We start from the raw sequence: 18,458 nt of genomic DNA on the forward strand, positions 1-18,458 counted from the left end.
TAAAAAAATACTGTCAACGGAGCGTCTCCGCGTTTGTGGAGCCACTCCATTGTTTGAGGGACGAACCTCCCTCCCACTATGGGAGGGAGGTTCGCCCCACAAGCCATGTCACTAGTGGGAGCTCCAACTCCCATCGGAGATGCTCTAAGCATTGAACAACATCATCAAACTTAACAAAATACTGAGTTTAGTTGGTTAGGTTAGTCACTTATATAGTAGGTTGGAGGATCCTGAAGAACTAAACTAGTCAAATAGGTCAATCGGATTAGATGGCCTTGTCATACCGAGTGGGTCAGTTGGGTAGATGAGGTTATCTAGCCAAATGGGCTTGATGGGGAATGGTCAAACCTATAGTTCAAGATGAACTAGCTAATGGGATTTGATACTGTGATGAAGAGGGGCTTCACTAATGATAGGTCAAAGTCAAGGAAGGAAAAGAGATGCTAGCTAGCCATAGATCGGTCGAACGGGCCAGTTATGGTTGGACTGACGGCATGTCCGAATGGGCAAGCAAGGCCAAGCAGACAGCATAAAGTTAAGAGACGGATGGATACTACATCATCGGCTATCGTCTCAGCCGAGCAGATGACATGTCCGTTTGTGAGAGATGCAATCCTCCGACTACGAAAAAGATAAGTGAATTAAGGAAGATTGTGTTGTTCAGCACGATCGAGCGAAAGTGTCTCGGCAAAGCGGACACCGGTCGACCTACAACGGGGCTCACCTATGTATCTCCTCGTACTCTTTTAGAGAGGTTTGTGTCACTGACAATAGAGCATGTTCCGCAAGTAAATTGTACTTTGAAAGCTTTCAGCCTATCACATCAGACATATACATATTCGCTAAGGAAAAGTATTAGGAACACTTTTTGACATATCTTTTCAGAGGACGTTTGGAAAAATATGTGCACACTTTGATATACGTGCATAGATGCTACAGTGACACTATAAAAGGGGTTCCCAACTACGGGAAGCTAAGAGATATGCTAACTTTGTTATTCTACACACTCTGTGCTACAACATTTTTGCTATTTTCCACATCATCGGAAGTTGACTTAAGCGTCGGAGGATCAATGTCGAGAATCCTTTCTCGATTCGACACTAACACTTTTGTATTGCAAGATCACATGGAACCTTCGTCCTATTAAATTTTCAGCCACATTTTTAATTTATCATCTTCTCCACTTTATTATTAACTTTCAAATAATAATAGGATATAATAAGGATCAAACGCCCTTTAGAAGACCAACAATTTGGATTGGACATGTCAGTCGAAATGGATGAATTGGTATGACTAGATAAATAGAAGTTCACTAGTTACCTAGCTAGAGGTAAGAAAAAGGTGAGTTGTAAGGGAGAAGATTTGAACAAAGTCGATCTACAAGAAAGCAAAAATTCTCAATATGATCACTCTTTTGACATCTTAGTAAAACTCTACGCACCGCCTCATATTTAATTTATCTATTGGAAAAAAAAGAGTTATTTTATAAATCTATAAAACATCTTATTTAATATTAAAAGTGCTTTGATTTGGGGTAAAACAAAACAAAAAAAAAAACACTGAAAAGGCATTTCCCAACCATCCTAAAACTCTTGGCAATTAAAAGCGATGACTGTTCTGAAACCTCCATTGACTGACTGCAGGTAAATGAAGAAACATGAGAGGGAGCAAGTAGGGATACAAAAAGCTCTCCACCCAACCCAACACATCAAAATACAATTAGAAAGCAGAATAAATAAAGATGATATATATAAAGGTTAGACAGAAGAAGCTATCGTTGAGTCTCTCGAGGAAGCTTCTCTTCGTTGCAGCAGCCACTTTAATTCGAACACTAGCTAGTGGACCGGAGGATGTGCCGGAGAACAAAAGCAACGAGCATAAATGCACCTCGGATACTGCAACCGCGCGCAGTAGACCCAGAGAAGAAATGCAAGGAAGCTTCGCTTCTTTTTGTGGCACTCAAGAACACTCATGCATGCTTTTCAATTCTAATGAAAGCAAAGAAGATTCATACATTAATTAACTAATTAAGCTCTTAATTACTCGCTCCCAAACAAACACCAAGTAGTTAATGTCCTTGTACCGTCGTACGATACTCAAGATCAGAAATTTTCTGAAACTGAATTAATTAGCTAGCTAGCTAGTTTGTGGTTTAAAAGAATACCCCGGAAATCACTATATGTCCTTATTAACGTCGAAGCATGCATAATTATATTAGACGAGCTTCTTTCACTGGGCAAAGCTGCCTCCTATTAACATGGCGTTGATACCTTCCATGGAAAGAGGGTGATCTCGCAATGGAGATGGTCTATCCATTTTTGTGGATCCCTCCGAGCCGCCCGCATTCGAGATCATTGGTTTTGCCTCATAGACATCGACGACCATGCGCCGGCCGTTGGCGGCGGCAGCATCGATCAACCCCGGTGCAATATTGCCAATGTTCTGATGAAGCTCTTCTTGTTTCCCGACGTGAAGGTTATCATCGTCGTCGTCCTCGTCATCCCAAGGGTTAGTAATGTAGGGATCATGAGACGTAGCCATAATTTTCTTACCGATCAGGGCTGAGCTAGGGTGGTCGTTGGGAGTCAAGTAGAGGCCGTGATCAAGAGGTTGATTCAAGTGCACTTGGTGCAGGTTATCAAGATGCAGGTCTCCGCCACCGAAAAGTTGCAGATCGTGGAAGCCCATGGTGTCTTGAACAAACCCTACTTGATCCCCTCCTACCTGATCTTTGTTGTAGCCCAAGCCCTGATCTGCTGCGAGTGTTTGATATGCTTTCTCCAATATGCTTTGCATGTACTTCCCTTGGGCTTCGATCCTTATTTGCAGATGTTTCTGAACCTACAAACTCATCAAAATTAAATTAATAATCTCCCTCTCCTTAATTTTCTCTAGCTGTACAAAAACGAAAAATATATACCTCTAATTGCTCATGCAATCTTCTATGCACTTCCATCTGCATTCTGAGGGCTTCTGTGCCATGCAAACTCCTGATATACATGAAAAATATCCGATTATATTAACAATCTCCCTCAACTTCTATATATAATAAAATAAATTTACAACTCACTCATTCATGCTTCGACCCATTATTCGGGATGAAGAGGCTGTGTTTCTATGTAGATCCATTGCTGCTTCAATATTGCATATATTTATAGTGAATTTATAAGAAGAAAAAGATTTTAAGTATGTGTGTAGTAGTTTTATTTACCTTCCTTGAGTGAAGGATCGTTGAATTCTCTATGCGGCTGCTTCCCGAGTCTGAATTTCTACATCAAAATAAAAATTAATTAAATCCCTGTTTAAATAGTTAATGATTTATGATGATATTTAGCTACCTGAAGGTGACTCTTAAGATGATAGAGAGTAAGACCTTTGACCCCCATTACCCTCATGATCGTCTTGGGCGTGGCCTCTGTAAACAATTAAAGATAATTAATTAATCATAACGCTTCCAGGTTAGAAGAAAAGGGACGAGTCGGAGAAGATGAGTATACTGTCTGGGCCACCGAGTTGGTTGACGGCATCGACGAAGCGGTCATGGAGCTCGGCCGTCCATCGGAGGCGCGGCTTGGGGTCGGTGGTGAGGACGAGACCGGAGTCGCCTTGAACACACATGGGAGACCTCTCATGCGAAGCAGAATTCATAGAAGTAGATGGCGGCTTCCTGGAAGCTGCAGGGAACATTCTTTAGTACCTCTCTTTAGTTCTTTAGATCTCTCAGCTGGCTCTCCTCCCTCAACCGCCGCTGAGGAATTCTTGGAAGAGATTCAAGAACAAATCAAAAGTAGGAATAGGGTTCGATTTCTAAGGAGATCAAAGAGCTCTCTCATGGAAAGCCATGTATGGTTGCCTCATGATTAAAAGCCATGGATCAGCTCTCTATCTCTATATATCTTTCTCTCTCCCTTCTCTTTTTCCAATAACCCTTGTGTGTCTCTGAGAGATTGATGAAGTTCTTATTCTTCTTAGCTACTCTCAAACAACTTTTGGTAAATAACTATGCTTTATTTAATAAGTACTATATTGTGTTCTATATGCATATGCATGTTATTTTGAATAACTGAAATTTGATTTTCCTTATGCCAGAAAAATAAAAGTTTAGTGAGAGCCTGAGTGTTACATGCAAACCCTAATCTTCTTATTGTGAAAACGACTTTTAATTTATCATTTTTCCCGGACAGTCAATGCAAATATATATATATAAATCAAAATTTTCTTGAAAGACAAACACTGTATCTATATACCGACAATTTAAAGTTTTTAATCTTAAACACTATTGTTTAAAATATAAGAGAAAAGACTGAACATAAAAAGAAAATTATATATATATATATATATATATATATAAAAGGGAATAAAACATGCATATATTAAAACATTCCTCTGTGAACCATTCAAATTCGAGATGAAATTTAATAAGTCAAATGATTACTTTGACAGCAAGAGGGGCCCAGATAAAGGGGAGGAAAGAAGACAAGATGAGCAAGAACAATATAAAGCTCTCTTCGTGGAGGGAAATCTATACGATTTGTTCTAATATTCCATCAGGGGAATTAGATGCTTTCTTGTTTGTCAGTTCATCAAAGATTCTTCTCAAGTCTTCTGAAACATGCACGCATGATATTTTGATTAAATTAATCTTTTTCTTGAGATATATCAGTGCGTAATTATCTTCTAGAGATCATACATACGTGATACGGATAGTATCCGACCTACTCCAGGTTAATAGGACACGCCTATATGGTCCCATAAGGCGCTAGCCCAATCACCTTACTGAATCACTATTACCTGATTTACGCTCAGTTGAGCAAATCGAGCTAAGTCGAGCGAGTTGCCGACCTGCTGATATGCCGAACTGCTTAAGCTCCAGAGAATCTGATGACCCAAAAGCACCCAAATAACCCAACTCTAAGTGCCCCGTTTCTCGACCACCTGGAAGCTAAAGACTAGGGAGCTCGAGCTCGAGTACGTGTGGATCTTTAGTCCGAGTGCCCCATCTCTAGGCCACCCAGAAACTGTGGACTCAGGACTTCGAACCCGTGTACACGTGGATCTTTTTGCATATTGAGACTTGTGGTAACAAACATTTACAAAGGGGTGTGCCGTTTTGTGAGGTGCGTCCCTTAGATACATAGTTAGACGCATCTTGGGAAAACATCATCCCTTGCGATGAGATAGTAATTTTATGAGAGGGGAGATTATTGGTGAAACTCAAAAGGAGAGAATACCAAAAAAAATAAGAAAAATTAATAAGACTTGTTACAAAAGGAAATTTTATTAATAAAAGAGAGATTAATCCTCATGTAACTAGATAAGTGTTTATATACACTCTAAACTTTAAAAATAAAGAAAGGAAAAAAAATCTCAATATATGGACATCAATTATAATCTTGTAGAAAAAGAAAAGAGGTCTTTCAAAAAAAATCTTTTGGTAGAAATTAAAATTTATAAAATAACACGTTATTTTAGACTAACTATGACACACAATTATAAGGAATATCAAAAATACCTTAAATATAATAAAAATAAAAATTATTAAAAATAGTAATAAAATCTTTGGAGGCTCTAATAAGGGCCTAAACGGTGAAATTTGGGCTAAAAAATTGACGGTTATGAGTACCCTTTAACAAATGTAGATTTTCAAATTCTGCACATGTGATCGCTGATAGAACCTGATTCTGAGTCTCGAATTAAAAGTTATGACTATTTGAAGTTCAAGGGGTTATGTTGGATTGATCCTACATCAGTCTATCTAGGTTGAAAAAAATTCTCCCTCAAGTTCATAACAATCTCATCAACATTGACCGAATAAGGAGTCAAGTACTTCACATTGAAGACATCAGATGTTTTCAGATGACTAGGAAGGCGCAACCTATAGACATTGTCGTTGATCTTTTGCAGTATCCCACACGGTCCAATTTTTTGATCCTTTAGTTTATTGTACTCACCAATAGGGAAACGATCATGAGTTAAAACAACCCAAACAAAATCACTGACCTCAAAAAGTATCTGACGACGATGACTGTCAACCCGAGTTTTGTACTTTATATTACTATCCAGAATTATCAATTTCACCTACTGTTGAATGTTTCGAAGATGTTCTCCCATCTCATTTGCTATAAGATTAAATCATCCCATACGTGGAACAAGGGCTAAGTCCAGAACCCCTAATGGGTTCCGCCCATAGACAATCTTGAAAGAACTCAAAGCTATGGTTCTGTTTTTTGATTTGTTGTAGGTAGACTCTCTTTGAAGAAACGCCAAATCCCATTGCTTTGGCTTAGTTCCTATCAGACACCTCAGAAGATTGCTGAAACTCTGATTCACTACCTTAGTTTGACCATCTGTCTGGGGGTGATTGGCACTGGTAAAGTTCAATTATGTTTCTAATTTTCTCTATAAGCTTTTCTAGAAATTACTAATAAACTTGATATCACGGTCTGAAGTCATGGATTGAAGTATGCCATGTAAACACATGATCTCTTTGAAGTAAAGATGGACAATGCAGACAACATCCATAGTCTTTCTACAAGCTATAAAGTGTGCCATTTTTGAAAACCTATCAACCACAACAAGAACATAATATGAGGTTTATTGGGTGTGGGGTAATCCCAATATAAAATTCATATTGACATCGAACCATGGAGCTCCACGGATGGTTAAGAGAGTATATAAGCCTGCATTTGGTGAGCACCCCCTTAGATTGCTAGCACACATAACATCGGTCTACAAAGTGTGCCATATTGTCAGTTAACTTGGGCCAATAAAAATTGACAGAGATGAGGGCTAACATGTCATGATATGCTACCTTAGAGAACAATTTGGAATGCATAACTGCAACCAACAAAATTGATAACCATTATGCAAAATAAATCAATGTCGGTGTCCATCATGTACTTCCTAGAATATCCTTCCGAATGATGGGTCAATAATGTACATATCTAGAAAAATCTCAAAGGTTGCAACATTGGTACTCATGGTGGTGAGTAATAAAGAACGACGACTTAAGACATCTACAACATGATTCAGACTTCCAGCTTGGTGTCTTAGTGTGAAGGTAAACTCCTGTATATAAGCCACCAACTTGGCATGCCACCTGCTCAGCTTGTATGACAATTGATGTACTTCAATGCTTCGTGATAAGTAAACATGATGAATTCCTTCCATAGTAGGTAGTGACACCAATACTTTAAGGATTGAATAAAGGCATAGAACTTTGAGTCATAGGTAGAATAATTCTTCTTGGACCCGAACAACTTCTCACTAAAGAAAGAAATTTGACGCCCCGACTGACTCATAACACCTCCTATACCAATGCCAGATTCATCATAGTTGACCTCGAACACTTAGTCAAAATCAAGAAGTGCTAGAACTGTTGCCTGGATCATCTTCTGCATGACCAGTTAAAAACTATCCTCTGCTTCTACAAACCACTTGAAATCTCATATCTTGAGACACTCAGTGATGGGAGCAATCAGAGTGCTAAAATTTTTGATGAATCGATGATAGAAAGAAGTTAAGCCATGGAAACTTCTAACGTTATGCAAGGTCCTCGGGTGCGGCCACTCCAAGACCACATCTATCTTTGCTTGATCTACGTGCACACTATCATAGACATAATAAAGCCAAGAAAATACCAATGTAGAAAGAAAGAACACTTCTTCATGTTGATAAATAAGCATTCTATTTTTAGTTTTTCAAAAATAGCATAGAGGTGATTAAAGTAGGATGTCCATGTTGGACTGTAGATGAGAATGTCATCAAAGTAGACAACCACAAGCTCTCCCATGAAACATCACAGAATTTGATGCATAAACCTCATGAATGTGCTGGGTGTATTGGTCAATCTAAAAGGCATTACCATCCACTCATATAGCCCATGTTACATCTTGAATGCAGTTTTCTATTTATCTCTGGGCTTTATTATGATATTGTGGTATTCACTTTTAAGGTCAATTTTTGAGAAGACCTTAGAATAAGATAACTAATTCAACATGTCATCCAAGCAAAGAATTGGGAATTTGTACTTTATCGTAATCTTGTTGATGACTCGACTGTCAATACACATACGCCACAAACCATCTTTCTTTAATACTATTGGGGCTGGAATTACACATGGGCTCATGCTCTCATGGATGTAGCCCTTCTCTAGTAATTCCACCACTTGTCGCTACAATTCTTCAGCCTCCTTGGGATAGAGGTAATATGCTGGTTGGTTAGGCAGGCTCGACCCTAGAACAAGGTCAATCTGATGCTGGATACCTCGTATGGGTGGTATTCCAAAAGGAAGATCTTCTGGTATTAGCTCATTATAATCTACTAGTAGCTATTGTACTTCGGCAGGTAACTCAACGTCCGTGGCTATGGCATCACTATGGCACAGTAGAAAAGCATAAACAATGCCTCCATGCTTCATCTCATCTAAACACCTATATATAAGCAAATTAGTATTCTTGGCTATCGGAATTGGAGTGGTTCATTCTCGCAGTGGTGTCAATACAATCTTTTTTCCCTTGACCTGAAGGGTATATATATATTCTTCCATCCATGATGAATAACATTGAGATCATACTCCCAACATCACCCTAATAATACATGATATGTGTTCATGTCTATCACATCACATCAAACACTAATAAAATATTTACTAATTGAAAAGACACGAGACATCATCAGACTATAGTTACCTCACTGTCTTTATTTAGCCAGGATAACTTGTATGATTTAGGATGACGATCAATTCTCAACTATAATTTCTAGATAGCCTCAGTGGAGACTATGTTCTCACAACTATTGTTGTCAATGATCATCTTGCATACTTTATCGGTGACGGTGCATGCAATATGAAAAATATTAGTTTTTAACCAATTTTCCTTTGAATCATCCTTGGGAGTTAGCAGAATCTTACAAATGACTAATATCTCTTAGCCATCATCATAAATCACTTTGTCAGACGCATCATACTCTAAGTCATCAATTGCTTCGGTATCATTTTCTATATCTTTCTTCATCAACATATTTTTGCCTTTGGGATTAGTAGGAGCAGATTTTCTACATTGGTTAGCCTTCTCCCTAGTAATTACAATGATAACATGTGACAAGACCATTAGGATTAACTTGGGAAGGCTGCTGCGGTATAAAACGTGAGCCTTAAGGGTGAATTGATTGATTGTTTTGGTCGCCCCTCACCATTAGTTTCTAGTAATGTTGTTTTTCAACAACTAGTGCACATTGGTAGGTTTCAGACACCGTTAAAAATGAATGAAGGCTGAGGGAATCTTGTAGGGGTTGACGTAATCCCCCTAAGTATCATGCGATTATCTGTTCCTCCGTCTCGAATATGTCATTTCAAGTGATCAGCTAGTGAAATCATTCGTATAATCGTCGACCGATCTTGCACCCTGTCTCAATAAGTGAATTTTCTGAAACATAGTTTGGGTGTAGCTAAAAAGTAAAAAGTGACCCTTCAACTTCTTCTTCATCTTCTCCCAGTCATCTATTTTTGACTTTCCCTGTCTGTCTCGTGAATGCCACATCTATTCCAACCATGCTGATGTTTGTCCCTTGAGTCTGATGGTAATCAACTTCAACTTCATTAGATCTAGAACCTGCTTATATTCAAAGATTTGCTCCACTTCGTTTAGCTAATTAACAAAACTCTATGCTTGTAACATACTAGAAAATATAGACAGTTTAACTCAAAAACTAAGGTCTTCATAAGGATCCTCCTAAACACAATGTTCCTGGCTTACAGTCTGATGATAGTAAGGATTCTCAAAGGTAGACTCAGATCCTCGATCTAAAATCTCCCAACCTTCAATATTTTGTGCTGCCACCATTTCTTCCATTTGCTGGGTTAACTCTATAACTTACCTCCATAAATCCTCAATCATCATTGTATCCTGAACAATGCACCTATGGTGCTTGACTTCCTCAATTGGAATCTGTTAGAATTTGAGGGATGTCCTATGACAATCGCCTTGCGATTTTTTTTATTTATTTGACAAGTATAGATTCACTATTTGAGTGTATATTATATATTTGATTGTCTTAAACTCATTTACTGAATGCCCGTAATATAATTCATAGCATGAGAGAATTTGTGATTAGATCGCAACTAGTGATTATCTCTACATGTGCAATTATGAATATATTAAAATTTTCCTAGTCGTTGAATAGATGTATTCATACACCATTAATTCTATAAGACTAGCACATATTATACTCCTTGGCTTAGCCAAGCGGCTGTTTTCTCACTGGCTGGACACATTAGTGTAGGTGATCGGTTACCTAGCCTATTCAACCCCCCTTCTAGCCGATCACCGATCACCTACAAGTGGTATTAGAGGAAGGATACCCTTCAACGGACTAACCACCAAGAAGAGCACTTCATCAAAATGACTGGCTCACACATTTAACCACCAAAATTTAAAGGAGATTTTTCTTGGTGGAAGAAGAGAATGGAGGTATTCTTCGAAATCGATTTTGATATTATACTAATCATAGAAAATAGTTTTGAGATGCCTAGGGATCAAAATAATGAGTTAATCGAGAAAATAAGATGGAGCAAGAAGCAAAGGGAAGAGTACGTACCAAACTCAAGAGCAATGCATCATCTCTTAAGTGTTCTTCCCCAACAAGAAGTAACTCGGATTGGGAACTACACAAGTGCCAAGGATTTGTGGGAAAAGCTCATTGATCCTGTCCGAACCAGGAGTCAACGGACGCTGGGCACGTGGCGCTCCCTGCTGAATCCTCAAGTGCTCCAGTGAACCTGCAACAGAGCCGAGCTGGGAGGGGTGTCCCGGCGACGGCCCTCCGACGCTCAAGTCAGGCGAGGAATGACAAAGAAAAGGTGGCCTCAAGATGAAGATTTTTCATACCTCCGGTGAAGGAATGGAGGCCTTATATAGACCCCTCGAAGAAGCCTGGGCGCGCCAGTCAAAGCAACCACCTGCCTTTGACCATGCCCAGGTATGGGTCTGTCAGAAGGACGTCCATGAGGCCATACTGCTACTGTATCAACCTTTCCATGATGTGACGGCAAGATCCTCCATCGTGCGATCTTGTGTACGGCCTAATCATCAGACATGCTTCTGCTGATGTCCCATATTCCGAGCCGAGCGCATAGGCCGCTCGGCCACCTTTGTACCCTCGCCCTTATCTGGGCCGAACGGACAACCCGCTCGGCCCTTCGGCTCCAGCCGAGCGGACTCCCGCTCGGCCCTTCGATCTTCCTACCTTGGCGTCGGAAACCCAAGCCCATGGCTGGGTTATCTTTAGCTCCGCTCGGACCTACTAAGCCGCTCGGCGCGGCCATTAACCACTTAGTCAGCCCTTCATCGTTCCTCAAGCTGAGACCCTTCAAGAAGTGGTGGGTCTCCCATTCTTACCGCCGGATCACTTGCCTTCCCTTCAAGTCTAGTCGAAGGAGGCAGTGAGTCCGACTGACTGGACTATACGTGCCCGAGCGGGCGGTCGTCGCCTTTCCGTGGCTCATAATATTCTTGGGGCCGTTCGGCCCTTCTGCCAAATTCAGCCGTTCGACTCTTCATTTCGGTTGTCTTGTCGCTTAATGTGGATATTTGCTTGTCTAGATCTTCTCGAAAATCACACAAATCCTCTCCATTAAGTCGAAGCATGCGTGGTATGGGCGCATTAATTGTGCCTGGCGACAGAGCGCCACGTGTCGACCATTGTGTGGCGGCGACGTCACTTACGATGGGACGCCCTCGTTTAAAATGGACGGCCCGATGGCGTCCTTGCCCTTCGTGACCTGGATCGGACGGCGGAGGCCGACAGGCCCCGGTTGTATAAAGTCTCAGTTCCCCTCCTCTGCCGCACGCTCGCTCGTGCTTCCTCCTTCTGCCTCCTCTGCCGCTGTAGCCTCCGGCGATCCAGTCCCACTTTCCGGCTGCTACCTTTTCCCCGGTGATCTTTTCCGCCCATTTCCTCCTCAATGAGTCTTCTTCCTTCACTTACTAAGTCTTCCCTGCTCATTTCGCCCTTTTCGTTTCCCTTCCTTCGATTTCTTGCTATTCTTTCGCCTCTCCGAGATGACAAGCTCCTCCGAACCCGCTGTTGGCGTTCAGGGCCCTTGGTACCTGACCATGGAGAGCCGATTTGATGAGGAGGGTGCTCGGCGCCTGGTTCGGACGTATGGGATTCCTGATGACCACGAAATAATTATAGCCGACCCGACCGGACGGCCACATGACCCGCCGATCGACACAATTTGTTTCTTTTTAGATCAATTCCAGGGCGGCCTCAGATTTCCTACCCATCCCTTTATTTTGGAGGTTTGTAACTATTTCCGCATCCCGCTCGGCCAACTTGTGCCGAATTCCTTTAGGCTGCTGAGCGGAGTGGTCGTCCTCTTTAAGTTGCACAGTATTCCTCTTGACCCTAAAATATTCCACTTCTTCTTCTACCCCAAACAATCCGAGCCGGGCACTTTTATTTTCCAAAGTAGAATAGGCTTTAAATTTTTCGATAATATGCCGACCTCCAACAAACACTGGAAGGAGTTTTTCTTTTACATCCGACTGCCCGAGCGGCCAGCATTCCGAACCAGATGGCAGACCGCTGTGCCGACTCAGCCGGAGCTTGGCAAGTTCAGAAGCAACCCAGCCTATCTTCATGCGGCGAACTGGTTGTCCGGTCAGCGATACAAGATCGACCAGTTGCTGCTCAAAGGGGTGTTGTATATTTTCGGATTGTCTCCCGTTCGGGCAAATCTCCCCTTCCGCATGAGTAAGGACCCTTTACTCCCTTGGTCTTTTTTTGTCTAATTGATTTTAATTTCTTTTGTTGCAGCTGAAGTCATGTGGCGCTCCAAGGCTACCGCTAACCTGAAATTGAAGTCCGTGGAGATTGAAGCGGCTACGAAAAAAGAGCTCGCCGAGCGGGGACTCATCCCCAGCCGCCCGGCGGATGCAGGAGAGGGGGGGCGCAGTCCGCCCCTGAAACAGAAACTGCCCCATCCGCTTCAACGGAGGTTGAGGCGGATCCTGTTTCCTCGGCCCCCGCCGAGCTGGGCGTTCCCCAGGTTGGAGATCCACCATTGGAGGTTCGGCGGAAACGTCGAAGAAACCTCAGCCTTCCGCCGACCCAAGAGGGGGAACCACAGGCGCCGATCAGCGTAACTTCGCCTGACCGCACGCCCCCGCAGATCGAGACCCCTGTGGCTTCGCCTATGGCACAGCCCTCCGGCTCTCCTCCCCGAACTCGCCGCCGCTTACGTCGGTTGGGCGAAACTTCCACCATAGGGGAGTCTTCGCATCAGGCGGCCGCGACTGAAGAAGCGCCGTCCGGCCACCCTACCATTAAGACTACCCTCCGATTCCCGTCAGAGGAATATTTACTGTCTGCCGATCGGTCATCGAGCCCCGTTCACGAAATAATCCTGACTGGTCCGCTCGCCAAGCTCTTCGATGACGCCAAGATTCAGGTGGCCCTTATGACTCCCAAGCAGCTCGGCGATAACAATATGCAGCAGGCCACTCAGGTAAACCCATCTTCATTCCCGTGTCATGCTGTTGTTTGATTCCTGATATTATTATTTCCCTTACAGCGCTGGGCTGAGCAAATTGCCACGAGCCATCGGCTAGCCGAGTTGGAGGATCTCCTAGAAAAACTCCAAGTGTCGGGAGGTCCCACGGCCGAGCGGGAGAAACAAGCTCTTGAGGCCGAACAGAAGAAGGCTGCCGATCTGGCTGCAGAGGTGGTCCGACTCGATGACTTGGTGAAGAAGCGGGACGGGGACGTGAAGCGCGCCAATGGTCGGAAGAGGCGGGCAATTGCTGATCTAGATAAAATGAAAGTCGAAGTCCGGGCCCTAGATCAGCAGTCTAAGAAGCTAGGGGCCGAGCTGGATGCCGAGCGGGAGATCCGTTCGGCCGAACGCACAAAAGCTGAGATGGACTTGAAGGCTGTCCGAGATACCTTAACCGCTTCCCGAGCGGCACTCAAAAAATATAAGGAGGGCGAGCCAAGTCGGCTAGCAGCAGCGCGCCAGGAATACCTCCGCTCGGAGCGCTTTGGCGAAAAGTTTGGTGGCAACGTCTCCTCAACCTTCCTCGAGGCGGTCAAGGTCACCACGGCGTACTTCAAGAAGGGGGGGCATCTTCCTGCTGACCTGAGCATTCCCCCTCCCGAACTGGCGGCCATGATTGACGACATCCCGGACACCTTCTTTAACTTTGAAGACCCCGAGTGAGGCGAGTTTTTTGAGTGCTTTCTGTGTTTCATCCGCTCGGCGGATGTAAAATTTTTGTACGTGCCGTTCGGCATAATTTTTCTTATAATGAAACGATGTCCCTTTGCTTGTCTTCCTACTCATTGTCCACAATATTCTTCTGTTTGCTTAACGTTGATGCTTAGCGTCAGCCATGTTCTTAAGCATTCTCCCTCACGCGTCCGATCGGCTTGGCTCATTGCATAAAGTCCGAGCGAGGAGGCCTACTCGCTCTGCACGTATCCTGCCTGCGTGAAGTCAACAAATGCCGAGCATCAAAGGACCAACCCCGAATCGGGCCTGAATGTTTTAATATTTGTAGTTTCCGCGGTTTCTTACTCTGATATTCGTTCTTCCGCTCGGTATATTTATAGCCGATCGGCGCGGCACTCGATTTTTAACGACGGTGCTCGTCGGCGCGGATGTTTATAGCCGATTGGCGCGGCTCTCGATTTTTAACGACGGTGCTCGTCGGCGCGGATGTTTATAGCCGATCGGCGCGGCTCTCGATTTTTAACGACGGTGCTCGTCGGCGCGGATGTTTATAGCCGATCGGCGCGGCTCTCGATTTTTAACGGCGGTGCTCGTCGGCGCGGATGTTTATAGCCGATCGGCGCGGCTCTCGATTTTTAACGACGGTGCTCGTCGGCGCGGATGTTTATAGCCGATCGGCGTGGCTCTCGATTTTTAAAGACGGTGCTCGTCGGCGCGGATGTTTATAGCCGATCGGCGCGGCTCTCGATTTTTAACGACGGTGTTCGTCGGCGCGGATGTTTATAGCCGATCGGCGCGGCTCTCGATTTTTAACGACGGTGCTCGTCGGCGCGGCTCTCGATTTTTAACGACGGTGCTCGTCGGTGCGGATGTTTATAGCCGATCGGCGCGGCTCTCGATTTTTAACGACGGTGCTCGTCGGCGTGGATGTTTATAGCCGATCGGCGCGGCTCTCGATTTTTAACGACGGTGCTCGTCGGCACGGATGTTTATAGCCGATCGGCGCGACTCTCGATTTTTAACGACGGTGCTCGTCGGCGCGGATGTTTATAGCCGATCGGCGCGGCTCTCGATTTTTAACGACGGTGCTCGTCGGCGCGGATGTTTATAGCCGATCGGCGCGGCTCTCGATTTTTAACGACGGTGCTCGTCGGCGCGGATGTTTATAGCCGATCGGCGCGGCTCTCGATTTTTAACGACGGTGCTCGTCGGCGCGGATGTTATAGCCGATCGGCGCGGCTCTCGATTTTTAACGACGGTGCTCGTCGGCGCGGATGTTGATAGCCGATCGGCGCGGCTCTCGATTTTTAACGACGGTGCTCGTCGGTTTTCCGCTCGGTTTTTATAGCCGGTCGGTGCGGCTCTACGGTTTAACGTCTGGGCTAGACGACTTTGGCTAATTTTGACGCTTCCGTTCGGCGAAGCTTTTTGCCCTCCTTTTTATCACTTTTGGTTCCTTTCACCCAGCTCGGATAACGTACTCTCGGCCGAATGGCTCAGGGTCTGCTTCGTCGAGCATTTGGGCTAGGATAATATACCTCCGTCAGAATGGTATGGGGCCTTCAATTTTAGAGCGCTTGGCCCGACCCATTTACCTCCGGCCGAGCGGCTCGGGGCCTTCGTTCTCCGAGCGCTTGGCTCGACCAATTTACCTCCGGCCGAACGGCGCGGGGCCTTCGTTCTTCGAGCGCTTAGCTCGGATAATTTATATGCCCTGGCCGAACGGCAAGGGGTCTTCACGCAATAAGCCGTTCGGCGGAGAATGCTCAATGTGTTCATCTTTTTGCTTCTCACCTTTCACCTAGCTCGGATAACGTACTCCTGGCCGATCGGCTCGGAGTCTACTTCGTCGAGCGCTTGGCTCGGATATTATACACCATGAAGATAGGCCGCTCGGCCGATAATGCCAATTGCGTTCTTTAACATTTTGCTTCCTACATTTCGAACATACAGCCAAACAGAAAATATACAGCATATATTATATTGGCGCACCTTTCACCCTGCCCTGGAAAGGCGGGAGATAATGTGCGCTTCCTGGTTGATCCAAGTCCCATTCCCTCTTTATCCGCTTGACGGCCTGTCTACCCATCTTCCTCCTATGTGGTCAATTCATCGCTTGACATCAAACTCCCGCTTTTGAGGTTCCAGAAGAGGGGTTTGCTATAAGTTGAATTCGGGAGACGAAGTATCTTCTTTTGAGGGAAATGGGGCTGTGGCAGTCGATGCTTCCGCTCAGCCCTTGGAGGCTGATGCCGCTTGCTGCTCAGCCGCTCGGCTTGCACATTCTCTTTCTGTTGCTTCATGAGCTTAGCTGCTCTTGCCTTGATTAGAGCGTCGGGCTTCTTTATGGAGAGCGTTCTCGTGTGTTGTCGTCCAGCCTCGTCCATTGTTCCCGTTCGGATGCAGGAGCGTTCCCACAGACGGCGCCAATTTGATCCTGTCCGAACCAGGAGTCAACGGACGCTGGGCACGTGGCGCTCCCTGCTGAATCCTCAAGTGCTCCGGTGAACCTGCAACAGAGCCGAGCCGGGAGGGGTGTCCCGGCGACGGCCCTCCGACGCTCAAGTCAGGTGAGGAATGACAAAGAAAAGGTGGCCTCAAGATGAAGATTTTTCATACCTCCGGTGAAGGAATGGAGGCCTTATATAGACCCCTCGAAGAAGCCTGGGCGCGCCAGTCAAAGCAACCACCTGCCTTTGACCATGCCCAGGTATGGGTCTGTCAGAAGGACGTCCATGAGGCCATACTGCTACTGTATCAACCTTTCCATGATGTGACGGCAAGATCCTCCATCGTGCGATCTTGTGTACGGCCTAATCATCAGACATGCTTCTGCTGATGTCCCATATTCCGAGCCGAGCGCATAGGCCGCTCGGCCACCTTTGTACCCTCGCCCTTATCTGGGCCGAACGGACAACCCGCTCGGCCCTTCGGCTCCAGCCGAGCGGACTCCCGCTCGGCCCTTCGATCTTCCTACCTTGGCGTCGGAAACCCAAGCCCATGGCTGGGTTATCTTTAGCTCCGCTCGGACCTACTAAGCCGCTCGGCGCGGCCATTAACCACTTAGTCAGCCCTTCATCGTTCCTCAAGCTGAGACCCTTCAGGAAGTGGTGGGTCCCCCATTCTTACCGCCGGATCACTCATAGAGCTTCATGAAGGCACATCGGACGCGAAGTTAGCAAGAAGAGACCTTCTTCGAACTCAACTCAACAACATCAAACTTGGAAAAGGAGAAAAGGTATCTTCACTTCATGATAAAATTAAAGAAATTTTAAGTGGACTAACAAGTGTAGGTGAGAAACTCTCCAACCGGGACATTATGATGAAAGCCATCAATGCTTTCCCAAGAACCTCGACATGGAGCTCAATTGTAGACTCGTTCTACATTTCAAAGGATCTAGAGAAATCTTCTCTAGATGAATTCTTCTAAACAATGGAGCTCCACGAAACTAGAGTTGAAGGGCTAGATAGAGAAGCCCATAGATCAAGAGGAGTAGCCCTTGTGGCAAACAAGGGAAATGGTAAGAAGAAGAAGTCTTCATCCCCATCATCCTCTGACTTTGAAGAATCAAGCACCTCAATGGATAGCAATCAAGAAGCGTGTATGGTAAGAAAAATGAGAAAAGCATTTAAGAATTTTAATTCTAACAAATCATATACTAGGAGAAGTTTAAGGGCAAGAGTAGAAGAAGGAAGGTAAAGTGCTACAATTGCCAAGGAGAATGACATATAAGAGATGAATGCCCCCTCTTGAAGAAGAAGGAAGAAACGAAGAAGGAAGAAGAGAAGAAGACAAAAGAAAAAGGGATGAAGGTCAAAAGTTTATTTGCAACATGGAATGATCCATCATCATTATCGAAGGAAGAAGAACACCTTGTCTCCAATTTTGCTCTAATGGGAATTGATGATGTTGCCTCTACTTCATCCGAAAGAGAAGAAGAAAGGAGTTCAAGTGAAGAAAAAGGGAGCTCAAGTGAAGGGGGAGGTCAAACATCGGATTCGGACGTCTCAGTAAGCGAGGTATACAATTTTCCTCCCCATGTTTTAATTAAAATTATTTCAAATACAAATAAAGATTTGTTTAAGGCTAAAAGGAAAAATAAATCATTAAGGCATGATATTTGTATGCTTAAAGAAAAATTAGAATCCATGTCCTCTAAGGATAATAATATGTATGCTTATTCTACTATTTCAAATACATCATGTTTTGAAGAAGAAAATAAGT

General features: G+C 44.4%; 1 protein-coding gene across 1 annotated transcript; it reads right to left on the reverse strand.

The window, feature by feature from the left end:
• Window positions 1-1,989: 1,989 nt before the first annotated feature.
• LOC121984172 (myb family transcription factor IPN2-like) lies at window positions 1,990-3,959 on the reverse strand. The gene is made up of 6 exons (XM_042536990.1): window positions 3,498-3,959; window positions 3,339-3,415; window positions 3,212-3,269; window positions 3,071-3,131; window positions 2,921-2,990; window positions 1,990-2,841 (listed from the first exon to the last, which is right to left on the reverse strand). The coding sequence occupies exons 1-6, from the start codon at window positions 3,685-3,687 to the stop codon at window positions 2,230-2,232; spliced, it is 1,068 nt and encodes a 355-aa protein (XP_042392924.1). The 5' UTR covers window positions 3,688-3,959; the 3' UTR covers window positions 1,990-2,229.
• Between the last annotated feature and the right edge of the window lie 14,499 nt (window positions 3,960-18,458).

This window comes from Zingiber officinale, chromosome 5B (assembly GCF_018446385.1).
Source record: "Zingiber officinale cultivar Zhangliang chromosome 5B, Zo_v1.1, whole genome shotgun sequence".
In the NCBI taxonomy this organism is placed as follows: domain Eukaryota; kingdom Viridiplantae; phylum Streptophyta; class Magnoliopsida; order Zingiberales; family Zingiberaceae; genus Zingiber; species Zingiber officinale.

Bases quoted from the DNA above. Each gene is read 5' to 3' on its own strand.
- LOC121984172 (XM_042536990.1), bottom strand. From the start codon at position 3,687: ATGTTCCCTGCAGCTTCCAGGAAGCCGCCATCTACTTCTATGAATTCT. The intron at 3,270-3,338 runs GTAGCTAAATAT...ATTTTGATGTAG, and splicing joins ATCTTAAGAGTCACCTTCAG to AAATTCAGACTCGGGAAGCA. The intron at 2,842-2,920 runs GTATATATTTTT...ATGAGTTTGTAG, and splicing joins GATTGCATGAGCAATTAGAG to GTTCAGAAACATCTGCAAAT.